This window comes from Anarhichas minor, unplaced genomic scaffold (assembly GCF_050575085.1).
Source record: "Anarhichas minor isolate MPS153535 unplaced genomic scaffold, ASM5057508v1 ptg000033l, whole genome shotgun sequence".
NCBI classification, from domain to species: Eukaryota; Metazoa; Chordata; class Actinopteri; order Perciformes; family Anarhichadidae; genus Anarhichas; species Anarhichas minor.
Window position 1 is genome coordinate 10,464,836 of NW_027466479.1, and position 27,665 is coordinate 10,492,500.

The 27,665-nt window shown below is 44.6% G+C and overlaps 2 protein-coding genes across 8 annotated transcripts in view; one reads left to right on the forward strand and one right to left on the reverse strand.

Moving 5' to 3' along the window:
- The first annotated feature begins 1,157 nt into the window (after positions 1-1,157).
- On the forward strand, positions 1,158-5,901 carry cyp51 (cytochrome P450, family 51). Its single transcript, XM_076105675.1, has 10 exons — positions 1,158-1,409; positions 1,501-1,599; positions 2,124-2,300; positions 2,432-2,558; positions 2,796-2,970; positions 3,203-3,322; positions 3,767-3,959; positions 4,222-4,317; positions 4,443-4,611; positions 4,872-5,901. Exons 1-10 carry the CDS (start codon positions 1,248-1,250, stop codon positions 5,048-5,050), a joined length of 1,497 nt encoding a protein of 498 aa, XP_075961790.1. The 5' UTR covers positions 1,158-1,247; the 3' UTR covers positions 5,051-5,901.
- A 185-nt stretch (positions 5,902-6,086) lies between these two features.
- The window catches only part of akap9 (A kinase (PRKA) anchor protein 9), a 59,674-nt gene continuing 38,095 nt past the window's right edge, over positions 6,087-27,665 (reverse strand). For 3 of the 7 annotated variants that reach the window (XM_076105665.1, XM_076105668.1, XM_076105662.1), the window contains 34 exons: positions 27,544-27,665; positions 25,181-25,275; positions 24,499-24,616; positions 23,595-23,633; positions 22,411-22,643; positions 21,472-21,591; positions 18,244-18,420; positions 17,589-17,693; positions 17,166-17,318; positions 16,498-16,584; positions 14,844-15,866; positions 14,382-14,522; positions 14,253-14,297; positions 14,029-14,169; positions 13,700-13,744; positions 12,714-13,535; positions 12,466-12,523; positions 12,185-12,306; positions 11,869-12,057; positions 11,555-11,722; positions 11,285-11,390; positions 10,977-11,166; positions 10,602-10,752; positions 10,086-10,430; positions 9,658-9,957; positions 9,338-9,570; positions 8,987-9,092; positions 8,541-8,741; positions 8,073-8,276; positions 7,724-7,956; positions 7,403-7,497; positions 7,167-7,311; positions 6,871-7,001; positions 6,087-6,614 (listed from right to left, as the gene is read on the reverse strand). The exon at positions 27,544-27,665 is cut by the window's right edge and continues 41 nt beyond it. In XM_076105665.1, coding sequence (XP_075961780.1) covers positions 6,571-6,614; positions 6,871-7,001; positions 7,167-7,311; positions 7,403-7,497; positions 7,724-7,956; positions 8,073-8,276; positions 8,541-8,741; positions 8,987-9,092; positions 9,338-9,570; positions 9,658-9,957; positions 10,086-10,430; positions 10,602-10,752; positions 10,977-11,166; positions 11,285-11,390; positions 11,555-11,722; positions 11,869-12,057; positions 12,185-12,306; positions 12,466-12,523; positions 12,714-13,535; positions 13,700-13,744; positions 14,029-14,169; positions 14,253-14,297; positions 14,382-14,522; positions 14,844-15,866; positions 16,498-16,584; positions 17,166-17,318; positions 17,589-17,693; positions 18,244-18,420; positions 21,472-21,591; positions 22,411-22,643; positions 23,595-23,633; positions 24,499-24,616; positions 25,181-25,275; positions 27,544-27,665 — 6,487 coding nt within the window. In that variant the 3' untranslated portion in view covers positions 6,087-6,570. The remainder of the gene's footprint in view (positions 6,615-6,870; positions 7,002-7,166; positions 7,312-7,402; positions 7,498-7,723; positions 7,957-8,072; positions 8,277-8,540; positions 8,742-8,986; positions 9,093-9,337; positions 9,571-9,657; positions 9,958-10,085; positions 10,431-10,601; positions 10,753-10,976; positions 11,167-11,284; positions 11,391-11,554; positions 11,723-11,868; positions 12,058-12,184; positions 12,307-12,465; positions 12,524-12,713; positions 13,536-13,699; positions 13,745-14,028; positions 14,170-14,252; positions 14,298-14,381; positions 14,523-14,843; positions 15,867-16,497; positions 16,585-17,165; positions 17,319-17,588; positions 17,694-18,243; positions 18,421-21,471; positions 21,592-22,410; positions 22,644-23,594; positions 23,634-24,498; positions 24,617-25,180; positions 25,276-27,543) is intronic. The other 4 variants (XM_076105666.1, XM_076105663.1, XM_076105667.1 and 1 more) reach the window with 3 other exon arrangements.

The window sequence follows — 27,665 nt, forward strand, 5'->3', positions numbered from 1 at the left end:
CCATGAACCCTGACCTGAATATGTGTTTTCAGGCCTGGAATTGTTGAATTGAGGCCTTACGCAAACACAGTCATGCTTTCTTTTCACACGTTCTCTAACTGGGAATGTGGATATTCTAACGTTCCACAAATGTTCGTGGGACGTTGTTTTCCTAACGTTCGCGTGACATTTTTCAAACAATCACAGAGCGTTCCCCAAACCGCTTTAATGCAACAATTTTTGGTTCAATGATCCACAAACGTGGGCAGGGTTAATGTGGTAGAGCTTTCAGTTCTATTATGCTGGATAGCTCAATGAATAATAATGTATCATATTCTAATTGTTATATTTTGTGAGTCAAATCGGAATCTGCAATGTAACCAGTAACATTTCTCCGTCAGGTAAATGTAGTCCTACAAGGTTTCTTTTCTCTGAAGTAGAAACACACAGTAAGTAGCAGACTATTCAGCTTAGTTGCAAGCTTCTGTAAGTTATTTCAGAGTACAATGAGTTAGAATAGTAACATAATAAAGAAATCATATTATATAATAAGTCTATGGCTGTTTAGGGCCCTTTTAGTTGGGGGTCCTCATGCCCAGTTTGCCTATCTTGCCTTATGGCAACGGTCACATTTCTTCTGGTGAACCAGACTGTTTCTGAACGTGAGCAGCTGCGACTTGGGTGTGTGATGCAACTATGTCATTGTGTATCACTGAGGACCCAGAGAAGCGCAGTGTTGAGTGGGAAGCTATTTGTATGAGCAGGGACTGCACTAGTATAATATGCAGCATAATGCTTATGTTGTGTGGCTCATTGTGGCTATTAATGATATCATATTAAAGTAAAATGGAAAGCCCATGTCATAAAATGTAAATCATAAAGCCTACTTTATACCATGTTCTCTCAGTCTATATGCCAGATAGCTTTTTCATATTTTATTCGGTCAAAAAGAAACTTTTTAAACCACTCGCAGTATTATCCAAGACATCCTTAGTGTTGATGACGCAGACTGTGTTGGTGCTGCTGGAGTGACATCATATAGCAAGACATCGGTTCAGGCGCCGGCAGCCAATCACAGCGGCGGCTTCTTGACGGACACGCGGTCAGCAGCCAATAGAAAGCCTCCGTTGGTCAGGCGGGGGCGGGGCGAGTATTGACAGGTAGAGCCAATAGGGAAATATTACCAACGGTCCGCCAACGTTAACGTCAGATGCACTGGACATTTACCGGCTGCAGTGGGACTGTTGTTCAGAGAGGAGGACGTTAAAATGTCTTACCACTGGTATGAAATGAGCAGTAAACTGCTCGGGGACACTGTTGGGACAATGAACGACAACCTGACCTCCGTGGTGCTGGCAGCTTCTGTCGTCACTCTCACTCTGGGATATCTCTCCAAGTTGCTGCTCAAACCGTCCTCTGACAATGATCTGGTAAGTCAGACAAACTTGCCAAAATGGTTGTTGAAATTGCCAGCTCGTATTCATATTGCACTCTTACTTATCGTGTTTGTTTTTTTTGCAGAAATATCCACCATACATCCCCTCCAGCATCCCCTTCCTGGGTCATGCCATTGCGTTTGGGAGAAGCCCTATTGAATTTCTTGAACATGCTTATGAAAAAGTAAGTGTTGCAGTAAGCATGACAAAACAAATTCACTGTTCCAGTTCTTCTTCTATGATATAAAACTAAATGTTCTGGACTGTTCGTCACAAAACAAGCTATTTGAATATATCTTGAGAAACGATATGTTTTATCTACCAAATGATTGATCAATTCATCGAGAAAGTACTAGACGGGTTTATTGGTAATGAAAATGAGTGTTAGTTTCAGCCTTATGTTGCGTTTTGCACACAAAAGAAAGCTTGCCTCTACCTTATTTTACCTGGCACACGTACACACCTGCCTAAAGACAACACAAAGTCTACTTGTGACACCAGTATGGACGTGGTTTATGACCAGCAAATAAAATACAAATAAATTCCATTTAAATAAGTCTTAGAAGCCGTAAAAAGCTGAAATTACACATGAAAAAAGCTAAAACAGTAGAGGAGTTCGATTAATTGTCTTGCAACATCTCAGATTTCTATTGTCATAACCCCTCCAGTTGTGTTTTTAACCCTTGCGTCTCTGCTGTCCACGCACAGTACGGCCCTGTATTCAGCTTCACCATGGTGGGGAGCACGTTCACCTACCTGCTGGGCAGCGAAGCAGCCACGCTGATGTTCAACAGCAAGAATGAGGACCTGAACGCAGAAGACGTCTACTCCAGACTGACCACTCCAGTGTTTGGCAAAGGAGTAGCTTACGATGTGCCGAACCCTGTCAGTAAAATCACATATATCAACAAGCAAAAGCGAAAAGAAATAAGATCCAACCAGGTTAATAAATGCAAAAAAAAAAAAAAGCCTGAATATTGCAGCTATAATGCATGCTTTCTTTAATGTGTTTGCAGATCTTTCTGGAACAAAAGAAGATGTTGAAGACCGGACTGAACATTGCTCATTTTAAGGAACATGTGAAAATCATCGAGGCAGAGACCATCGAGTATTTTCAGAGATGGGGAGACAGCGGGGAGAGAAGTAAGATCCTTCACAAATAACTTGATTAAAACATGAATATTACAAAATGAACAAGTGACATAATTCACTTTTAATCAGACTACTTCCAGCTTGTTTTGGTTTCTTTAACCCAACGTTTTGTGGCGTTTGTAAAGTTTGTAACTTAAGTTATGATGAGTTGTGCAGCCTTATATTGAGTCCAAACCAGCACAACCTGCATTACCCGTAAAACTGACTCACTTTTTTTGTTTGTTTCAGACCTGTTTGAGGCCTTGTCTGAGCTGATCATCCTGACGGCCAGCAGCTGCCTTCACGGGAAGGAGATCCGCAGCATGCTGAATGAGCAAGTGGCCCAGCTCTACGCCGACCTGGACGGAGGGTTCAGCCACGCTGCCTGGCTCCTGCCCGGCTGGCTGCCGCTGCCCAGCTTCAGGTAGGACACGTCTGTGGAAAGAAAGACGTTGCCGAAAACATAAACTGGAGCGATGGCACAAGAGACGTCCAAACATTTACTGGAACGGTCATTCAAAGAAGAAAAACCCATCCATACATAAACACGATTTTTCAGATGTACACCATCCCACCTGACTGGACTCTACCTCATATGAGAATGTATTTAAAATGATTAAATAATAACACAAATGTTACTATTTTTCTTTGCTTAGGAAAAGGGACAGAGCTCACACAGAGATCAAGAACATCTTCTTCAAGGTGATTCAGAAGCGCAGACAATCTGAAGAGAAGGTGGACGACATGCTGCAGACCCTCGTCGACGCCACCTACAAGTAAGATAGCTTCAGTGTCCGAGGACAAACGTGTCAAATGTAAGCTCATGCTGCCGGATCACCTTTTTAGCCTTTTCACAATTAAATACATTATTATTATTAAATCTAGACTTTTTAAGATAAAAGAAAAAACAACCTTTCTAGACCTTCGTGACTCTTTTGTAAGCTGCAGGATGGTAGAATTTTCTAAATTTATTTTAATTTTTTAAATTTTATTTATTGTACATAATATAATACTTTTTTGTGATCTGGTAAACCACATTACATCACAATGGAAAAGTGATATCCCAGTGTTAAGTGTCTGTCGCTAAAATGACCATCAGAGAAAATCAGTAAATAGTCAGTAAAGGTGTTTGTAGAAAGCTCTCTGCTAAAACATTTAAAACATGATTACGGCCCTTTAAACCCTCACCAGTTCTGAAAATGACCCTGTTCACTCCTCAGAGACGGACGACCCCTGAACGACAACGAGATCTCGGGGATGCTGATCGGTCTCCTCCTGGCCGGTCAGCACACGTCCTCCACCACCAGCGCCTGGATGGGCTTCTTTCTGGCCAGAGACAAAGCTCTGCAGGACCGCTGCTACGCCGAGCAGAGGGCCGTGTGTGGAGAAGGGCTGGAGCTCGACTTCGATCAGGCAAGGCTGACTGTACCGTGTGACTGTACAACATTGTATCATATCATTTGCAATGAAATCATAAGTCACAATGTCGAGTGACCAAACACAAGGAGGTGCTCCCCCTCCTGGTTGAAGTGATTCACCGACTGAGTAACAGCTACTGAGAATTACAGATACGCTTCAAATGTTTTCTACTAAGTAAGTGTTCCTCTGGGCTGTTCTTAAGATTAAACTAAGTAACAGTCTGTTAATCCTTATATTGTCCTGTTGTCGTCCTCAGCTGAAAGATCTCAGCTTGTTGGAGCGCTGTTTGAAGGAGACCCTGCGTCTCCGCCCGCCTATCATGACCATGATGAGGATGGCTCGCTCTCCACAGGTAAGAACACCCGTCTAGTTTTTTGGGGTATTTCTTTTACAGCTAAAAAGAAAATAGTTTCCCCTTTTTCATTTGAATGCCCCATTTCTCAGCACGGCGTATGTTTTTCTACTTCGTTCTCTCAGACTGCAGCAGGATACACCATCCCTGTGGGCCATCAGGTCTGCGTCTCCCCCACCGTCAACCAGCGTCTGCAGGACACCTGGGTGGAGAGGATGGAGTTCAGCCCTGACCGCTACCTCAACGACAACCCTGCTGCGGGGGAGAAGTTCGCTTATGTGCCGTTTGGAGCCGGTGAGAAATAATCTTAGTGAATACAGTGTCGTTTCAGGAAATAAGTTATTTCTCACTAATTAACATGACAAATGGGGTCAATTGTGTATCATAATCAACAAATTGCTGTTCATGTGCTTTCACAACTTGTACTTCAGTTTGCTTTCTGTTTTATGTTTTAGATATTAGCTGTTGAGCACACTAGAAACTAAATTATGTTCAAGAAATGCTTAAAAAAAAACCTCCAAATCCAAACTGAACCTCTGTCGTCTGCTCTTCAGGTCGCCATCGCTGCATCGGGGAAAACTTTGCCTACGTCCAGATCAAAACCATCTGGTCCACTTTACTGCGCATGTACCACTTTGACCTGGTGGACGGATATTTCCCCACAATCAACTACACCACGATGATTCATACCCCTCACAACCCCGTCATCAGATACCAGAGGAGAAAACAGTGAGAGGCGGGAAGAGCAAAGACACGAGGCAACTGTCCAACATCCCGAGTGTTTGAACTGAAGCTCCGACGTCCTGAGACTTGAATTGAGGAACATTTCGATGAACATTCTTTGCGCTGCTTGAATGCCCAACCGTTTAGATTTCTTGCTTCTTTCAGAACTCTTTTGCCCTGAATGACAACAATTGTTGAAACTTGTGTTTCCAGAGATGATTACACCGACTGACTCTGACTTGAACACATACACTAATATTCACAATGTGAATTCTTAAAAATAAAATATGGTCAGAAATAAGGTTACTTGATGGAGGGGAAACATCTGTTGAGTGAATGAAGCCCAAGCAAGTTTTATTCAGCGAATAACTGTAAAACACGGCGGTCCATATTCTAGATTGGTTTGGGTGGAAGCTTGAGTTTTCTTTTTAGTAGTTATCCAGTGAACTTTGTCTGTGTCATTAGACAGGCAAGTGAAATTGCGGCCTTTGTTGCATTAAACACATAGAAATAAAACAATAAGCTTAACAGCACCCTCTGTAAACAGCTGTAAGCCCCTAGTGCAGAGACTGAATTAAGAATCAGCTGTTGTGGGATGTTGCCACACTGTCACAGATCATTTTCCTTCAAAAATATCTCAAATCTTAAAATGAACTAAAACAGCATATTTGAGGATTTAAACTTTGAACAAAGTGTTTTAAAGGTCACCTGTACTAATTAAGAACTTTCCACCTGGACCTCGTTGAGTTAACGAGCACTGACGATGACAGCACGTTAAACTGCACGCGCTGCTTTGTTGTTCATAGGATTTGAATCAAACTTAAATGTCTTTTCTCATTAAAGAACATATTCTGCTCATGACATTTGGTTAATTTAGTCCCTTTTGTGATGTTAATGTTTAATTCCTTCTTTCAATAAAGAAACTGGAAAAAATCAGCTCCAACACTTGACACCAAATTTAATGAATAACTACATTTCTGTACAGCAACCTTTATCTTTTAGTCAGTGGACATGAAGAAATGAAAAAAATACACAACTCTTTCAAATAATGTAGTCCTCTTTATTTCAGTTTTTGACAAAATACCCAGAAAATTCAACGCTCCTACGCTTTACAAAAATACGTTCTCTACAAATGTCCTCTGTAGTCCGTCTGGCCTAAACAAAACACAGTGTAGTGTAGAATAACCAGTAGCAGCCTCCTTAATGATAAACCCAAACATTCTCTACACAACGCTCCACCCATACAACACAAACATATAAATTAATCACATGGTCTTAAATTAGCATTTGACAAATATACATGATTACAGTTCATCCACAACAAAGAGGCAGATTCATTTACAAACAGCCGTTTTTTTTAAGTGCTGGCGACACAAAGCCTGAATACAACATGTCGTACACCAATAAAAAAAAACGTGTTTTGGTCCACATGGAAAGATACAGTCCACACCAGAATGATAGAAAACAGCAGAGCGCTCAGCACGAGAAAAGGCAACCGAGTCTCTTCAAGCCAACGTAACATGGCAGCGTCTACCTTCTCAAGCCAAAGTGCAATTGAGCATACGAAGAAGCACCTGCGGAGAGAATAAAAGGGAGTTAGGTAAATTTCAAAATGACTTTATAGAGTTAAAACAACTGAAAATATGAAGATACTGACAGAGTAATTAATGGATAATCAACACACATTTAATAATGCCAAACAATGTGTTTGTGTGTGCCTGTGTGAGAAAGTGTCTTTCGGCTGTTTATCAGGTTAATGAGGGCATTCCTTTTCGCATTAAACCCGTTACATATGCTGATTTCGTGTTTACTAAATGCAAACCGGTCTACCTGAAGTCACGTTCCCCAGCCTCCTCTGCAGCGCCTCCAGTCTGGAGATGTAGTCGGTGAGCGCTCGGTCGGGGTCGTAGCTCTGCAGGTGGGAACAGGTGAGAGCTCCGTGGTCTCCGGCCGTGTGAAACCTACACAACACAGACCTTTCAGTATCAGAACTGACACAGTAAGTCACTATAAACATATTATGACATTAATATAAAATGTGGGCTGATAACTTGGTTTTTTTGCCATTTTATAGACTAATCTAGATGGACAGTAACTGTTAGTTGCATCCCCATTTTAAGTTGCACCTGTGTTGTGTGGAGGAGACAGCCGATCTGGGGGATTCACGTCCACTTCTCCCCCTGCCGCTGGAGACTCCTCCTCCACTTCCTCGTTCTCGGTAGATGTCCACGCTGCCCGGGTGAAGATACGGTGAGTCTCTCGCCTCTGAACCTGAGAGAGGAGAATAAAAACGTATTGAGCATCACTCCTAAATGATACTCTCTACCGTGTAGAAGTAAAAACCTGATATTGTTTTGGTTACCTGAAATCTGTGCTGCTCCGTTCTTGTTAACGCTGCAGGAGGTTGTGGAGCTCATCCCCGTCGCTTTGTGCCACCGCTTCACGAGGAAACGCATTCTGAGCAGAAGATGAGCAGGTTTAACGTTTAGAAAATCGAATTTGTTGTTAAAGTGGAAATCTTAAAGATTTCCATTTAAATAAATGTCTGTTAAGTCACTATCGACGAGGAAGGTAGCACAATGGCGATGGACCGTGTCCCAGCCTTCATTCAATAAGCCTTATTTAACATGAAGAGGTTTTGGAAAGCACTGCCCAAAACTAACACGGAGCTCCGGCTGCCTACCTGGAGAGGGCGATAGAGACTCGGACGGCAGAGCGGAAGCGCATCAGCGCCCGGCGTCGCTGGCTGAGGGACTCCAGGCCGGGGAGCGCCGGCTGGCCGCCCATCCTGGAGAGGAGCGACAGCGTGGCTTCCTCGCACTCCTGGAAGCCGCCCAGCAGTAACAGCAGATACTTCTTCTGGTAGATCAGAGCTTTGCGGAAGCTTTCTGACCTCAAGTACTTCCCGTACATCCTCTGGAGACAAAGGAAAATGATACGATTACAAAGAGTGTTCTTGGTGGCAGTTACTACAAGCAACTAACTACCAGCTCCTCAGATACAAGCTGAATCATCAGCTGTTTTTAGCTGACCTTCAGTGCAGCATTGTCAGCCTCAGGTCCCGTTATCTCTCGCAGGACGTCGGTCCTGATCTCCCCTCGGAGTCGGGCCACCTGGGCCTGGGCCAGAAGTAAAGCTTTCTCCAGACGGACCTTCTCTCTCGTCCAAGCCTCCCGCTCCTGGGAGAGTATCATCACCGACGAGTCCGCCTTCGACACTCCTCTCCTGTTGCTGAACTGCAGGACGAAATGGAACAATAGAATTTAGTCTATTTAGAGTCTTCTTCATGGAATGACAAGAGATGAAAAGCTAAAAATCAGAACAAAACAAAGTCTATATTTCAGCTTTCCACATCAGGGTACTTCTAGTATCTTATATTATCTTATCGTTTTGGCTGCCACATCTCTGGTACACAATAATACTGATTTCAGTGTTTCTAATATTTATGATGATATCTGTCTAGTCATCTCAATCAGTAGTATTTCCTGCCGTGTACTCACACTGTCGCCTGATCCCGGTCCAGCCTGCCGGTAGCGTCGGAGCTCTTCCTCCAAGCGCAGCGTGTGGTTCCTCAGATCGTTCTTCTCTTCGGTGAGACGGCTGACAAAACCGGTCAGCTCGGCGTTCTGCCTCAGCAGCCGCTCCGTCAGGGAGTTGGAGGAGCCGCTGGTGGATCCTCCTGCCAGCAAGGAAACACTCTGCTGGGAAACACACAAAGCAGTCACAACCACGTGGGGTCCCGTCAGATTACAGGCGCTCGGCAGTTGGATTGGAGCTCATCAGCGAAGCGGAAATTCTTCTTTTGATCAAAAATGTGTCCACCAGAATGAGAAGTGTCTACTTCTGCATATCATAAATCTAAACTTAACTCAGCCACAAAATCCACAAATATTAAATAAAACATTAGTAATATACAAATATAATAATATAAATATAAGTTCCTGACCTCGGGGACGGAGGGTAGACCTGGGGATTGCTGCAGCATAGTGATGACCTCATTAACAGTGGACTGCACCCACGATAACTCTTCACTGTCGACCTCTGCAGTCAGTCTACACACAGACACACACACACACACACACACGTACAAATGACAAACATTGGGTTAATTCCATAAGGCTAATGTAATAGCACATTTATGGATTCTGTTACAACTTATTAAGTGTTAATTAAGGCTGTATTAATGCTGTACAGTTTTTTTTGGCCACTTGGTTGCAGCAGAACAAGCAGTTGATATCTTCACCTTAAACAGCTGATATGGAGAACTTTTTAATGTTAATATAAAAACATGAATTACCTCCCCGTATTCTTATTCGCCATGCCGCGGATCTTAGAGGAAATGAGGTGGAGTTTGTCCAAGATCTTGTCGACTGTGCGCCAAGGACCGTGGTGAGGTCCGCCGCTGTGACCGGCTGGAGAGGCCTCCAGGTGCGGTGACGTGGTGGAGCTTGCCGACTGAACATTTCCGCTCTTCTGCTGGAACACCCAGTCTTTGGTGCGGTCGGTGGACTCGCTGTGCAAGACGGCCTGCTGTTTAGGAAACAACAGCACAGCTTCAATAACAACGTCTGAATAGAAGCACTATTAAATAAATACTTAAGAGCGTGTGATACTCACAATGTCGCCGTCGGCCTGCAGATGTCCGCTTCCCTCCCTCCCTCCTCTCTGCTCCACTAACTGGTTCAACCTCTCCTCCAGTCGCTCCTTCTCTCCTTCTAGACTCTTCCTCCTCTCCATCTCTCGCTCCAGCTGCTCCTGGGCCTCAGACATTTGTGCTTCCAGCCCCTCCAGCTGGGCCCGAGCCTCCAGCAGCGCCTCCTGGTCCCGTCTCGACCTCTGACTCCCCAGAGTCAGCTCCTCGTCTTTCCGTACCACCTGGAGCTTCTGAGCCTCCACTTGACTGAGGAGGTGCACCACCTGGAGAGGAAAGATGAGGAAGAAATACAAGACATTTTGACAAGGATTCATAATATAATCATCATTTATACTTTTTTATCCCCCATCTTGTGGCCATTTGGAGATAAATTCTTTAGAAAACACCCCACCTGTGCATGTTTGTCATCCAGCTCCCTCTGCAGTCTTTCCAGCAGACTCCCTTCCTCGTTGAGCCCCCTCCTATCCACCTCGTCCCGCTGCTCACTGGAGGGGCCGCCGTCTGAGGACACACCCGTCCGCAGCTCCCGCTCCCTCCCCAGCGCAGTGCTCATCTCCAGGGCCTTGGCTCGCTCCGTCTCCAGCTGGACCTGGAACTCCTGCAGGCGTCGGTGGAGGCTGAGACGCTCCTGGTCGGCCTGCTGGGAGAGCTGAGAGGAGGCCTGGCGCTCCTGTTCCAGGGTCACAGTCAGCTGGGCCACGCGGCTCTTCTGCTCCTCCAGACTGAGGTTCAGGTCCTGAGGACAACAATGGAAACACACTTTTTTTGAGAATTACTTCTTCAGCTGAAGAATTATGGGAAAATATAACTAGTAGATGTGCCTTGACAGCTAATTTGTGGCTGGTTAGCTTTCAATTCAGGCTAAAATATTCCAACATACAAAAGGCACCTGTGTGAAGGCTCTTACCTCTAGTTCTTCTCGTTTACTCTCCTCGTTTTTCCCCGTTCGACACCTCTCCTTCTCCATGGCCCACTGAAGATCTCTGCTCTTCTTCCGGTCCTCAGTCAGCTGGTCGTTCAGTGCGTCCACCTCAGCAGCCTTCTGTGATACCTCTGCCCTGTTGACAGAGACGTCAATGAGTTTAGCCGTGATGGATACTTTCATCCTATAGAATTGTTTTAGTTTTTTTTAAAGGTTGGTTCCTTCAAGAAAGTTCAAGAAATGCCTGGGAACTTTGTTGCATGTATTAACACCCTCTCCTCATATGTCCCATCTATAGCTCTGCTGTAAACCCAAGAAAAATCCAGGTGTGTTGGCCACACATCTGTGAACGTGTCTAACCTGAGTGTGTCCAGCTCTTTCAGGTGTTTGTGCTGAGCCTCGAGCGTCGTCTCCAGCTCCAGTTGAGTCTGGAACAGTTCACTCTTCAGCTCCTCCGCCAGCAGCCTGCCTGCCTCCACTGCTCCATCAGCTCCTCCTCCTTGCTCCTTCACGCTACGTTCACTACCCGATGATGCAACAGGTAGAGCACCTGAAGGACAACAATCAGAGAACGTCAATACCAGGACCCGCTACTTCTAGTGAGAAGATATCAAAATGCTGGAAGAACATCAGCAGAGCGACAGTAGTTTCTTTTTAAAATGGTTCACCTTGATGAAGTTGCTCTAGTTGACTTCGGAGCTGATGAATCTCAGAGATGAGACTGGACCTGTCCGCAGTGTGGAGCGACCCCATCGCCTCTCTGTGCTCAGTGTCCTGGATCAGGATCACAGAAACTTGGTTACTGATCAGCACAAATCATAATCAAAGGAGTGGAAAGTCAAGAGAATTCTTTATCATCTGTGCCAGTACTGGATTGTAAATGAGATATCCGAGTGTATTCCGGCCATATTATAGATTATAGAGTTGTTCTTTCGGACCTGTTCAGCCAGTCTGCGTTCCAGCTGATTGAGGTGGATGATGGCGTCGCTGGTGTCCAGCAGGTCCAGCTGGCTGTAGAGGGTGCTCTTCAGCATGCTGCGCTCCCTCATAAACACCTGCCGCACAGCATCCAGCAGCTCCGCACGCCAGTCCACACCGCCAGACGTCTGCAGCATGTCAGACACACACAGATAAAGACACAAGTACACACACACGCACACAAACACAGTGAAGACGAATGAATGACAACTTGAGCTCTGACAAACGGTAAGCAGTGTTTTGTGAATACTGGTGGGGGGGGGGGTTCTTCTACCTGTGTTTCTCTGTGTGTCTGCATCTGGGTGATGAGGCCTTTGAGGGACTCCACGGTCGCCAGTAAGGCGTCTCTTTCCTTCAGCCAGCCTGGGACGTTGAACTGGCCGCCCGGCTCGCCCTCAGTGAGAGGGAGCTCCGACAGAGAGAGCACCTGCATGCCCTCCTGGTGCACCTCACGGAGCAACGTCTACATACACAAACATTCTTTTCTTGTAAATTTTCATCTCTATAATAAATAAAATTACAATCCTAATTCAGTGTAACCATGTGTCGATGAGCTCTAGGACAACGTTTCTAGTCGGGGAAGGTTGTACCTTGATGCGGTCAGGCAGTGGATCATCAGTCTCTCTCCTCGCGCCCTCTGGAGTCGACCTGAACTCCTGCTGCAAGCTCGGGAAGTCAAATCCGGTCCGCTGGCTGTAGTCTGAGCTGCTGTCTGAAAGGTGGAAAACAATTGTCTTGAAACAGAAATTCTGAAAAAGGTTTTCGGTGTTACCAATGCTAAAAGAAACGTGTTGAAATGAACACTAGCAGCCGTGACAAACTATTTTATGTATTGGAAATAAATGCAGTGTATCAATGAGTTGTTTCTCACCACTTGTGTAGCCATCTTTGAACAGTGATGTGGGACGGTCCCGTCTTGATGAAGGGGCCTAGAAAAGATCAACCACGATTCAGATTCTTCCTTTCACTGCATCACTCAAAATGATAATACAACTAAAGTACATGTCCTGAGTATGAAACACCTTTAAAAAAAAAAAAAGCGATTTAAAGATTTGACTTATATATGCTGGGCATTTTTCTCAATTTTCTATTGTGTACGCTTTCTTTTCCTGCCCTCACCTCTGTGGAGCGCAGCTTGTCGATGATCGCTTTGAGGGCCTTACACTCGTCTTCCAGAGCCTGCGTGTCCGTACGAAGGCTCTCGCTCTCTGTAATATGCCGAGCCTCCATGTCCAGGATTTCTGCAGCGTGAAGCTCCTGCATCTGTGCAATCTTCTCCTGGAACTCTCCGATCACCTCCTCAATCTCGTCTTTGTTTGCGGACTCGCTTTCCGGGTCGAGGTCGGACATTTGGAGAGGATCCGTCTGCGTGAACGAGTGCGTTACCGCCACCTGCTGCTGCTCAGAGCTGCTGTTTAGTCGAGAGCTGTGAGATTTGTTGGACGACTGGCTGGAAGCGGCAGAGTTCTTCCTGGAGACGGATGGTTTATCTTTGGCACCGCTTCCTTTACCAGCGGGCTGTTTGCCTCCTTTCCTTTTAGGCTGGGTGGTGGAGGAGGAGGAAGCAGAGGAGACAAGCTGAGGAGAGGGAGCAGGAGATGGAGGACCAGAATCCACCGTCTTCATCAAGGCTGTTCGTACCTCCTGGAGCTCCTCTTTGAGCTTAGAAATGGAGAGCTCACGGACGTGTAGTTCACTCTGTAGTTTCTCATTGTGCTGCCTGTAGCTGTTGAGCTCTTGTTTGGTGGTGTCCACATTCTTTCTCAGCTCCTGGACCTCCTCTTTGAGTTCAGAAATGGACACTTCACGGACTTGAAGGTCCTCCTGAAGTTTCTCATTATAACGCCGGGAGATGCTGAGCTCCTCTTTGGTGGAAGCCGCATCGTTTCTGACCTCCTGGAGAAGCTCCGTCATGTTGGCTTTGCTTTCTTCAGCTTGTACCTAGAGGGCGATTGGGCAGGTGGTCAAATACTACACATACAGGCAAGTATCACATTCATTTTTCATAAAAAAAACAATAGATTTCACTTTTGGAGAAATATGCTGATGATACTGCACATCATATTTCAGTGCAGAAAAATTAAGTTAAATCATTTCTGACTCACTTCAACAAGTTCTCCTTTAAGGTGAGAGATGGTGATTTCCCGCTCCTTAAAAAAACACAGTTGTATGTAATTAACATGTGTTTAAAGAGGGACCTACACACATATACTGTATATATGTTTATATACATATTTAGGGAATCAGTAATTCCCTTTCTGAGAATTAGAAGAGAAGATTGATGCCCCCAAATCAAAAATATCAATTTCAAATGAAATGTAAAATGACAACTTAAACATAAAGAACACCATGTTTGTGCAGAGCTGAGGTTTCTACAGATGAATGTCACTGAACTCAGCACCCATGACAGGACATGATTGCTTTGGCTCTGTACCTGCAGCAGCTCCTGTAGCTTCTCCAAGCTCTCCCTGCAGCTGTTCAGCTCCTCTTTGGTGGCAGCTGCCTCACTTTGAGCCTCCATTAACTCCTGCTGAAGCTCAGACACCTTGGTCTCCTCACGGCCAGCAGATGATACCTAAAGCCACGTAAAGTTTAAATATTAGACAAGGCTTTTGTTTATAAAAAATGGAAACTGTGGTTTCAAATCTTCGTTCCTACCTTTTGAAGTTGGCCCTTTAGTCTCTCTATTGCAGCCATTTTGTCCTAGAAGAAAAGCACATGTTTGTTAGTCTCACCAAACATTAGAAATACTCTCTAATGTACGAACACTAAGACGCAGTCACATACTTGCAGCTCCTCCTGTAGTTTGCTGCAGCTCTGTTTGTAGCAGTCGAGCTGCTCTTTGGCGGCCGAGGCCTCGTTTTTGACCTCCTGCAACTCCCGAAGAAGCTCTGACTCAGCAGCCGGCTGCTCATCAGCAGAGGACGCCTGAAGAAAAGGTCACAAAGATTCAAACTTATGAGAGCTGTATCGGGCAAGAGACAACATAACAATTGATTACAATGGCTGCATTGGGTTTTCACTGGTTAACCATTATCAAGGGTACAGAGATAATTCAAAAACATACAAAGATTGTACTCAACTATAAGTGTGCAAGTGTAAAAACAAGCTTATATTTGTCCTTTTTGATTAGATACAAGCTTTTAATTTCTTATCATTAACACTAAAATGTTAATTGTGCAGGATGTTTTCTAGACCAGGCACAAAATATTGACCTACTCCGATATGACTTATCGGCCAAACTCTTACCCCCACAGCCGGTGACGTCTTCTGGTGTGTCCTGGCCTTCATCTGACTGAGCAGATCCATGAGCACGGCCAGCCTCCTCTCGTACTCCAGCACCTCCTCCTCAGAGCTGGAGAGCAGCTGCTTCTGGAGCTCCTGGTCCTTCTGCATCCCGTTGAGTCCCACCTCCAGCTCCCGAAGCCTCTGGGTCAGATGAACCACCTTCCCTGTGGGAACCTGTCTCGTTTTACCAATTCCACTGAAATCCATTTGGGGAATGCCAAAGTCACCAAAGTCATAGACATTTGACTGCACATTTGGGTCAGCGGGCCTCTGCTGGTCCTGGTTTCCTTTGGATCCTTGTGACGGCTGCTGCTGGAAGGCCTCCAGTGTGGCCTGGCTGACGAGAGCTTCCGCCAGTTTCTCCCTCAGATTTTCCTCCAGATTAGAGACCCTCTGTTGGAGACCAGCTGAATAGCTTTGCGTTTGCTCCACGAGGAGGAGACAGCGGCTCAACTCGCTGTCCTTCTCGCCGACCTCGTCCTCGAGCTGCTGGATGCGGAGGTCCAACTCCTCCACTCTGGATGTCGCACTCTGCTCTAAAGCTTGAACTTGAGCCTGCATGACCACCAGGCCTGCAGTTTTCTCTCTGAGAGCGTCCTCAAGTTCGCCCTCTGAGCTCTCTGTTTTTTCCGTTTCAGCCAAAGCTTCCGCGCTCTCTTTCAGGCGCAGGAACGTCTCCAACAGCTTGCTGTGCTTCGTTTTGAAAGTATTCATCTCTTTGGTGGCCAGGTCCATTCTCTGCTTCATTTCATCGTATTCCTCTTTACTTGGCCCCGATACGGCGCTCTCTGCATTGGTGTCCTCGTCTTCCTCTGTGGCCTGCTTTGGCTCGATATTGGTCAGCTCCTGCTGAAGTCTGTCTATGACAGCATTCAGTTGGTCAAGCTCCTCCTCATTATTCCTCTTCAGGTGTTCTTGTTCACTCCGCAGGCACTCCACCTGGGACTCGAAGTCTTTAATCAGCTCGCCCCTGTCGTCCATTTCCTAAAGAGAAATATGCAAATATTCTTAAACCATAAAAATATCAGATATGAGGAGTCCATAGCTGTCCCGCTAGTCGGATAAACCTCTGAGTCCCTTTTGTGCTTGAAAAGAGTCTTTGGACCCAAGATAATGTAGTTTTCAATGGCTTTCGTATATTAAATATCTGAAATTGATCAAATTGTAAAAACTCTTCAGAGACTCAGAGGTTTAGTAAGCCACCTCAAATGAGCAAATGATCACCTCACAAAAGACGATGGTGCTGTGGAATTACTTACCGAGACAAAACAAGCAAAAACAACCCAAAAAAAAAAAAAAAAAAAAAAAAAAAATGGAGCAGACCAAAATAAAAGCGCACACGAAGGAAGGACACACACACACACACACACACACACACACACACACACACACACACACACACACACACACACACACACACACACACACACACACACACACACACACACACACACACACACACACACACACACACACACACACACACACACACACACACACACACACACACACACACACACACACACACACACACACACACACACACACACACACACGGAGCTATGCGTATTCGAAATAGACTGTTACACCATTTCGTATACGCATATTGCGTTACCTTATTATCAGAGGCTGTTCCCGTGTGTTGGAGCTTAGTGATCTGTTCATTAAGAAGTGCTATTTCCCTGTCCTTCTCCTCCATCACCTTCAAAAGTCAGAGATTATAATGTGATGGCTATTAATAAACACGTCACGCGAAAGTCCACTCAGAGTCAGCCTCATGGTGGACGACTGAAAGTACACTGATTGAGTCAAAGAAGAAATGTGCTGGCAGTGAAAATTAGCAACATTGAGCAAATGTCTGGAAAACTGTGGTATACGAGTTAAATGATAATGGTCCTTTTTACAACTGATGGGAGCAGTTTTTAGTTGTGTAACTACGGACCAAACCTTTTGTTGTATTGTGCAGGTAAAGTACAAACTTATCAGGCAACGTCGGTCAACAGTCTTAAAGACACGAGTAACCAGTGGTTTATCTGTATTTTCTACTACTTGTTCTGTACTAAAAAGCAACAGACTAATCATTACATAACTGAGAATACAAGTCTACATTTATTTTAACACAATTATGTGTCCAGCGTCTGTCTGATAATCATATCCACAGTTTTTAAGAAGCCAGCGTGGCTGCAGTACACAAACACACAACCCGACTCAAAAATTGTGAATTCCAGAGGTGGTTAACGTAAAGACACCGTAAAAAGTTATTGCAGCGGAATGTCTCTTTACCTGGAGCATGCTATCCCTCGTTTCTAGATATTGCTGCTGGCTGCTGATCTCCTTCCTCTGGATCTCCAGCTGCATGTGAAGCTGCTGCACCTCCTCGCTCTTGTTCTCCAGCTCCTCTCTGAACTGCTCCAGCTGCTCTTCCAGGTTATGGATCTGAGGCGACAGGTAAACATGACAAGCACCTCAGAGGAGACACCAGACAACTACAAATAGTTTTCTCTGATTTACTTGTTTGCTACTGATTATCTGCTATTCCTGTAAATAAACAGAAATGCAGATATCAAAAGGATACAACAGTTCTAATGTCACATTTATATATACACACATTACATCTAGTTACAAAACACTATAAACATTTCATTCCCAGATTTTCGTCTGAGATATTATCCATTCAAAGGAATCTGTGCCTGATCAGCACATTACCTCTTTCTCTTTCCGCTCCAGAGCTTCTCTCTCCGTCTGTAACTGAGCCTCCAGCGTGGCGTGTTTTTCCTCTGTGATGGATGCATGCTGCTTCTTTTCTTCAACCTGCAACAAGCACAACACACACGAGGGAAAAAAACCTATTTAGCACAGCAGTTATGCACGACAGTCGCAGAAGGGCACGAAGGAACAAACTGTTGTGATGAACAGATTTTCAAGACTGTTAAGCTACGAATGCGTTTTGTCCGTATCGCATCCTTTATCGTGCAACTGGAGCTCTGTGCCGTTTGCCAGCTGAGCGGCGGCACAGCAGATATATGAGCATTTCCTTCACTGCTCTTTTTGTTCTCACTCACAACAGCTCTTCATGAACACTGGGGGGCAATCTTGACAGTTGCCAGCCATAACTCATCACCAACAACAAACTGCAGCGCGGGTGAAGTAGACCCACCCACACATTGTTCTCCCTCTCTGTGCGTCCCAACCCTCCTCCCCACCTCATCTACATCCTCTCACACACACCCTCTGCCATTCTCCACAGCTATTGTTCAGACTGCCTTTTCTCTCTCTCTCTCTTGTCGTCCCTGACTCAGTCTCCTGCACATCCTTCATCTCCCGTTTCTCCGTTTCTCCCCCTCCCCCTCTCCATCCTAACCTTCTCCAGGGAGTCAGCGCTGGCCAGCAGGGCCTGCTCCAGCTCGCGGATGCGGCTCTCCAGCTTGTCAATCTCTTCGTTGCGCTCTCCCAAATCACGACGCAGCTGCTCTGAGCTGAGCAGCAGCTCACTGCACCAATCCGCCTTCTCCTTCAGCTGGGAGGTCAGCTGGTCCACCTGGTAGTGAGAGAGAGAGAGAGAGAGAGAGAGAGAGAGAGAGAGAGAGAGAGAGAGAGAGAGAGAGAGAGAGAGAGAGAATAATGAGAATCGCTCTCAGACACCACTCGCTACATGTACAGCTAGCTGGGAGGTCAGCTGATCCACCTGAGAAAGGAGGGGGGCCGAGAGTGAAAAGCGGTGCAGGGACAGAGAGATTTCATTCGGGGTGACACAAACCACAGAGCAGTACATTAGCCAGGAGGACCGCTGGCAGGTAACTGATCCATCTGTGAGACGGGAAAACATCAGCAGATCAATGAGGAAGGGGAGGAAGAAGGGTCCACAGGAGGAAGGTTCGTTTAGGGTTCTCTCAGAACTGGGGAATAAATCTATATCTAGATGGTACCCCTGCTTGATTAAACAAGAAAATAATGTTTCATAAACGACTGGCTTGACCTTTATGTACCCTGTTGTTTCAGAAATGCATCTTTAAGGATGACGGCGTTTCAAACAAAGACACTGTAGGAAGGCAGATGAAATGCACCCGCTCACTAGCAGCCCTCCGTTAAATATTAATGTGACGAGGGAGTAGGATGGACTCTTCATGGGAGTACTTCAGCTCTGAATGGTCTATTTATATTGCTTTGAGCTTTACTTCATTGGTTGATGGATTTAGGTCAACTCAAGAGGGTTATGCGTTATCTATATGCAATTTCTTGCTCGACACCCAAGAGAAACTTAGCTGGAGACATGCTTGTTCGTCGTTTACCTCCAAAACATTGCTAATGTAGCAAATAAACAACGTTAAATGGTTAGTTTTACCAACTGCAGTGTGCTAACTTACACAAATTCATATTGATGTAAGAATGTACTTTGAAATTTTTACTACGGTCATGTCAAGTATGCAAAAAGTGGGGTACAACTGAATCGAAAGGCAATCCTCTCTAGGGAGGATACTTTGACATTTGTTCGACACTAAACTCGTGTTCAAGTTGGCCCTCTCACCCCCCCCCCCCCCCCCGCCCCCCGCCACCACTTTGTTTACTGTTTTGCTGTTGAGTTCTACACTGGACATTGAAAAGGGAGAAACCAGAGGAAGGAGCAGAGTGAGGAAGGACAAAGTTTTGAAGACGCTTTCAAATAAAGACAAACACAGCAGACGGGGATCAAACTGGAGAGAGGAGGAGGAAAAGGATGAGAGCGAGATGGGCAGGCCATTAATTGCTACAGGGTCGGGCGGGATTACTAAAATGCACTAAATGCTCTCTGGGGGAGATTCTACTTGTAGCTAGAAGCAATACCTTAAAGGTTACTCCATCCACCTGTAATAAAGCCACGGGAGAGAGAAGGCATAAAGGATCAGAGGATGGACAGTTCGAGGGCAAGAGGGGGAAGAAAAAGCACTTAGTGATAAAAATGTGGCAGGAGTCTCTGGAAATTATAGAGAGGTCATCTTTGGGGCGAGTTTAAAGCAGAAGTGGGACTGATTTATAAATGATATGCTGTAAACCCAAGGAACAGAACCAACAGCTACCGTAACTACAGTGGAGTTTTAATCAAAGCTGCAATCACAAAGTATATAATTCAAGTCACGATCGAATTTAGGAGGAAACAAACTGGTTGGACTGCTGGAAGGCTAAGAAGCAGCAGCGGCAAAACGAGGATACTTCAGTTACAAAGACATTAAGGAAAGAACAGGGAACATGACGATACCACTGAGCATTAAAATCATCGTCCCCTAATGGAATAACTGACTTATCTTGTCAAATTATGTTTCCGATTGAGGGAGGGAAATGCTCCGAGGGCCCAGAACCCGCTGCGGCTTATTTTCCTTTCATATTATCAAAAGGACAAATGAGTTGAATCTAACGGTTTACCGTGAGGACATCATGTTTATAATAAACATTAGAAGAGGGCGTGATGCTTTACTGGCAAATCGCAAGGACTCGGTCGATTGGTTTGAGGACATAATTAGCGCTTCAAATGTGCTGCAATACAATGACAACAGTGTCGATCAAAAGTATATTTCTCTTTGCCCGGAGGGAACCGGAGGCTGGATTGTGAGTGGATGAAAAATGACAGCCAATGACGAAATCCTGGAGAAGCCAAAGAGTAATAACGGCATAGACAAAGCAAATAAACAACATTAAGGTTAAAACTGACAGCGGTTACTGCTGGGGTGAACGAGACTGATGCACAGAAAGAAATGCCATATTGCAATTTGGTGAGTTCAATTTGGTGAGTACAAGGCAGGTTAAGACTTCTATTATGGTCAAAAACTGAAAATATGACCATCAGAATTTAGGCCAGTTTAAAACTGGACCAAATGGACCGATCTGACTTCCGATAGCTGTGGGAATCAAAGATTACCAGAAAGACTAGTGACAGCATCTGTGAAAGCTCTTAAGCTGAAAACAGCAGCTGGAAATGAGGTTAATGAGAGCGGAGAGAGAAAACAGCCAAGTTGTGGGCTGTAAAACCAAAACAGTGAGCTGAATAACTAAAAACACTCCACAGAGCCGAGGGGAACTGCAGAGTGAGATACATCTCTGTAGGTTTCACATTACACGTCTTCACTTGATCCATTGTTAACATCAACATATAAATCACTTAAATTTAGCCTGAAAACTGTGTGCAGTTGGTGTCCTGACACGAGTATTCACTTCTGAAATGTGACATCAGGGGTTACATTAAATGATATATAATTGTCATCAAGTCAAAATGTGTCTTACCAACACATGTCTTTATGTCTGACATTTTGTGAGTAACAGCTGCACCAGTGCAGTGATTAACTTTAGCTAATCCTATCACTCCCACTGTATTGTGTATTTCATGATCGTGTTAATAAAACCCACTATTACACACGAGGACAAACATTAATCCCACTCACTCTTCCGTCTGCGAAACACTCCCACTTTTTGGTGTCATTTTTAAAGGCAGCGCAGGTAATTCTACCAGCTCGTATTGTTCTGCTGTGTGACCCTCAGTTCATAGCCACACCGACAGTGAAAATAAGCATCTCTATTAAAGCCTGGTCCTCTGGCGGAGAACAGAGCTCGCTCCGGTTACCTCTTTGTTTCTCTGCTCAGAGTCCGCCTGAAGCTTCTGAGGATACTTCAGCTGCTGTTCCAGTTTCTGGATCTCCTGCTGGAAGAAATCTCTCTCGTGTTCTCGGTCCACGGCTTGTTCCTGGACACCGGAAGGAAGACAGGAATATGGAAATGTTGAGTCGCATCTTCAATACAGGCTCAAACTGTTGAGAAACTGGTTTCCTCTCCAACAAACTGCTCAATTTATCTCGTCTATGTGCTGAATTTCCCTCCCTCCATTTAGAGTTTGTCATCTAGTCCATGTCTTCTACTTATGTCTGAAATTAGTTGTCAAAATAGAAACACAAATAACATTATCACTGCACGCTCCAGAAAATATGATTATAAGGAAGAATTGTTAAAATAATCTAATTACGTTTACGAATGTGCTGATTTCATACTTGTGTGTGCGACCAGCATCAAAAGGACAATAGAGGGAATCTGCATTCAGACCACATCTAGACAATTACGAGCCAACTCCTCGCCGAGTGGCCCAATTATGATGATGGGAACAAACTCATTAGACCGTGAGCCTAACATGAGGTCGGGTCCCCAAAAAATAAAAAAATCATGAAATCATCAGTTTAGCTTTCAGACGAGCTGGAACCTGAAGCTGTGATTCTAAGTTGTAGTAAGTAGTTATCCCTGCCCTAACTTAATAACAGCAATGCTTTATTAACCAACATTCAAATTAATCAGACTTTGAAAAGATCTTTATGTGAAACACACCATGTACTAAATACTAACATGCTCAGCATACAAACGCACTCTTTATGCGTCTGATGATTCATTTGTTATTTCCAAATTAGATTATCGTGCATCTTAAAGGAGGAACAAACATTTGATTTGTGCGTTCTTTATTTTATCTTATTATTACTATTATCATTTTGAATATTGAGTCAAAGTCACCGTCACTCACATCGAGGAACCTCCGGTTCTTATCCAGCTGTTTCTCCAGAGCTTGGACCTGCTGTCGGAGGTCTCCGCTCTCGGAGCTCTCGGCGTGCTCCAGCTCGATCACCTTGTTGACCTGCTCCTCCAGCTCCGCCTCCAGCAGCTTCACCTGCTTCAGGAGGTCGGCGTTCTCCTTCTCCGCCTGACGCTGAACCTCCACCTTCTCTTTCATCAGCTTCTCCGTCTCCTCCAGGAGGTCTACATGAATACAGCGGAGGAAGGAGGACAAGTTAGGCATCGCCGCCTGACAACTGAAGGTGGCTGACTTTAGTCAATGATTCATTGAGGTTTGATTTCAGAGACAAACAGGATGCTGAGATGGAGCTACTGAAGAGTCTGAAGTGTGAGCCATGAGATTAGATTTAATAGTTTTATTGTCATGTTGTTATAAAGTTAAAACTTCTTTCTCTGAAATGTTGTAATTTGATATGCCGTGGTCCCTTTTACAGCTTCGTCAGGCTACCTTCAGACTCTTCCAACACCTCAGTCAACTTCCCAACGCAACGCCCCGTTACCGAACATGATTCCCTGCCATGATGCCTCTTTGGCCTTCCGCTGCCACCAGTGAACAACCCACAGCGGTTTACCCACGATTGAACCCCCGCAGGATTAGTGCAAAGGTAACAAGATGAGAGAGTGCAGATGACAGAACAAACACGTGGACAGCCCACACATTGTGATATCCATGCCCAATAAGCATTTACAGGCAGGAGAGGGACTTCCTGAACGGCCAATCATCTCACGCAAAGAAATGCTGCAAGCACAGCATCGGCAGGTCTAAAAAATACATAATTGAAAATAAAAATCCCTCAATTCAGAGTGCAGATGATTGACGGTTAGGGAATAATGACTACGTATAAGTGTCTGAAGATGACTTTCATTTCATCATGCTAAAATGAGTGCTAACATCGACGCCAAAGACATTAAAAATGACGAACCGGGACAAAAATCAAATCAAAATGAAAAGCTGAAGCAAAAGGTTAGTGATTGAACTGTGAGTGAGTTTGTGAGCCCATAGCAAGCGAGCTCCAAGCTGTGTTGGTGAGTTGCTGGATTAGGGTTAAAGAGGTACACTGCCACTCGGATACAGTCGACGATTATAGAGAACACACAGTAGATATGACTGAGCCATGCTCAAAGTGGACACACCTGCTTCAGGTGCTGCAACCATTGCAGCTTCAACTAGGCCTACAGGAGGATAAGAAAGCACAGGAATGTAACATGCTCTTGTTTTTTGTTGTCATGAACAGGAAAACTCTGAGAGAAAGAAGAGCAAAGGGTGAGGATAGAGGAGGCAGTGCTTCTGTGTGGTTTTCACAGCAGGAGGTTAATGCTGTAGAAAGGATGCTGTGAAAGGAAGGTTTCCCAAATAGCCCTTTTGGTTTAAACCCTTGGATAAATACTCACCATTGTATCAGAGAACGTACTCATGGGATACCTTTTTCATAATACAGGAGTTATAATGCAAATTAGCAGATACAGTTACCAAGTCTCGTGTGTATGGAGCACATACCTGTATATGTACGACCTGTGGCACAAATACTGGAAGCAAGTGTGTAAGAAATGTAGATAAACATTTTGACTATTTTACCCTTACAATGCAGCCAAGTTATGGCTCATATATGTTTGTTATCAGTTCCATTAGGCCACAGCAACACAAGAACTGCAAAATAAATCAATGTGAGGCTCGTGTACCTTTAAAATCGGACTGTAAAAGAGGAGCTTAAACAGCTGTTTGTGTGACATGACTCTGAAAACTGACTCAATATTTTTTTACACCAAATCAAGCTGTGCCGTGTAATTCAAAGAACAATTAACGTTTTATTTAACCATACCAAACAAACTGTCACTTGAAACTTGAGCCATGATAACAGAGAACACAAAACCTTTATAAAAGGTGAGATTTTGTATTCTCGTTTCCTTATTTAAGCTTATTTGTGATACACTATGATTTCTACAATGCAAACCAACGTTTAATGTTCAGACTATGTTATAATAAATAAATGTATTTCCTAAGCATGATGACTTCCTGTGAGAGGTCTGGGATACGTACAAAGCTCGCGGGGCCCGGCGTCCTCCCTCATGGCGTCTTGCTGCCGGGACAGCAGCTCCCGCTCGTCCTGCATCTGAAGCTTCTCCTGCTCCAACTCATGCAGTCGGCTACCCGTCACCTGCATGACATGACAGTTACAGACTGGCTCAAAACTCTATGAAATATGTTGATTAGGCAATAGCTCACGACAGGTCTTGGGTGTTGTTCGGCCATCGTAAGTGTGGCAATATGAATGTTTAGCAGGTTTTTTTCCTCAGAAGTGGAGTGATACTGAAAGTGCAAATTCAGTCTTACTATGTGGCTATTATATCACAGCTATGAACCAATCAGATTGCTTGATTTGAGCTCCAGCTTTTATAAATGTAATGGGTTTTCTAACGATAAGGCTGGTGATATTCTATCGTTTCCTCATTTTTGGTTTTAGCCTTTTAACAGGATTTCTTGACAATAAGAAAAGTATAGAAAATCAACAGACTCATCCTTTCAGCGCTGTAGTCTGAATTTATACATTCATACACATTGAGTTTCTTCTGCCAGATATTTCAACTAATTGAACCTCAAGTAACTGTGCTTGCACTTGAGTGTCTACTGTTCTGCACCAGAGGCAAAATAATAAAAAATTGACCTTAAAGTGTTGTCAAGTCATAAGTCATAATTATTTCTCCTCCTCTCTGCAGCTCACCTGCAGCTCTTGCTCGAGGTTCAGCTGGAGCTCTTCCTTCTGACGCAACTGCTCCTCCAACCCGGCTCGCTCGCCCGTGTAGCCATCAATCACACCTGAATGTGGACGAAGCAGGAGGAAGACGGTTATAAAAAGGGGCCCCGAAACAGAACTCTAGAATGTCCCTTTCTTACCATCACTTAACAGATGAATTAAGAGGAATTAACTTTGAGTCTTGAGTTTAGACACAGCGCAGTCATCCAAAAGAACGAGCACTCAACACAAGGAAACAAAATCCAAGGTTACCGACAACACGGCGAAGGAAAACACACATATGTAAACATCGAGGCACGCAGACGTGCCTACAAATGCACAGAGGAACACACGTGAGCATGTCTGACCCATTTCGCTTGACATGAAGCACAAGACTGAGCTGTAAACACAATCATTACTGTACTGCTCTGTCACAGGTCAGCAAGCATTAAGCAGCAGGATGGTATTCAGTGAATAGTTACGGGTTATGGTGGGTAACAGACTAATGAGAAACCAGTTATTCATTTACTGTAACTTTGGTGTAGAATAGGGTTCGGGTTAGTTCTAAAAGGTAAAATGTTCCGCCTCGCTTGTTGTTTGTTGCTCATACCGGCTCAGTGAGCGCTGTGTGTTACCTAAAGCTAAGAGAGAGGCAGAAGGTAAATGTCAGGACTAGATTGTCGTTTTAAACTTTACACAGCGCTGTGTGTAAACTTTGACTAAGGAGGGATCCCTCTATATACACAGCCATCAGATGCACATGATTACAGACTAAAACAAAACATTGGTCAACAACCACAGAGAGCTCTCCTGGCAATCTTTCAATCACATTTACTCTGCAACATTATGATTCCACATCTTTATATTGTCAAACTAAGCCCTTTCCCCTTGTTAAAACTTAACAAAAGAAGACTTTTCATACTTTCTGCTGTTATATAATATGTTCCGTCAATCAGTGAAGAGGCTCTGTTTTGCATGTTGAGCCCATGCCTTATTCAAAACCAGTTTGAAAAGGACACGCCCTGAGCTTTTACCTGCGTGGTTCATCCATACAATAGAAGAATTTCAAAGTAGAGCAGGGAGACACAGGTTTAGCAGACTTTTAGCACTCCCTAAAAGTCAGTGAAGACAGATGCCACTTGACCAGAAAAACACAGCTGCTCTGGAACTCCATTACATGAAATGACAGGCTGACTGTTTGCGGAGCTGCATTCATTCTCCACTAGAGCTGCAATGGTCAGTCGATTAATTGATTAGCAGATCAACTGAAAATTAATTGTCAATTATTTTGATAATTGACAGATTGTTTCAGTCATCTTTCAAGCAGAAAATATGAAATATCTGGTTTCATCGTCAAAGATAAGAGAATTTTCTGCTTTTCTTTGACAAAATATGAGAATAGTACTCGTTAGTTGCCGTCGTATTCTATACAATGCTGTTCAGACAGCTTGCCACATGGTCGCCCTCTTTGCTAAACTTTTTATGACATCAAATATTTGCTATTCTTCAGAACCTCCACATGATTACAGAAAACAAACAACATAACAGGATCCTACTAGAGATTAGTAAGCGCTATAAACTCACCATTGTTCAGTGTGTACACAAAGCCAGAAACACAGAAATGACGTTTGGAGTCTACATTTGCCAAATAGTGTGAGAGAGACACAGCCGACCGGTGTGCGAGACAGAGCGGACGTGGTCGTAGCGGTTGACCCTCGTGGACCAGCTGTCTCTGACATGGATGGGACATCAAGTTCCCCCAATAAGATTTGTCACAGAGCTTAAACTGTTAACAAAAATTGGCCACTGACTTCCTGGTGAATAGAGTTCAACCGAGCTTCAAGATTTTACTTTGCACCTCCAAACATCAGCCCTCATTATGTATTCGTCACACACGCAATCAGACGTCCAAACTCAAATCAGAGAGGCTGACGAACAGAAATCTCCATTTGTCGATCTTCTCACCACAGATGGTCTCACACTCCTTTACTCTCCCTCTCAAACAGCTGATCCCATCACTCCCTGTAACACCTCCCTCCCTCAAACGGATGCACAGATGCCTTTTCACTTCAGTTCCTCCTTATGCTCTCTGTGTTCTATAATCATTCAGACATACAGGCACACAGTGTCACGTCATCAATGAAGAGTCCATAGAGAAGCAGCGAGTACTGTATTTCTTCTATAAGGAGGCTGCATTGAAGAAGACGGCTTTAAGAAGCTGCAAACAGTTTGATCTGAGTCTGCGCAGAGCTGTCCCCCACTAAGGTACAACTCTTTTATATATTTGGTGCCGATCCTGATTCCGAAAACGTTTTTATGTAATAAAAGCTTTGTTATCCAGAGGAACTCACCCTCAGCGTGGTGAAGTTCCAGAGCCAGCTGCTCGCGGGCCCGGGCCTCCTCCGACAACCTCTCCTGCAGCTCCTCCTGCTTCTGCAGCAGCTCGCTCATCTCCTGGTTGTGGCGGAAGGAC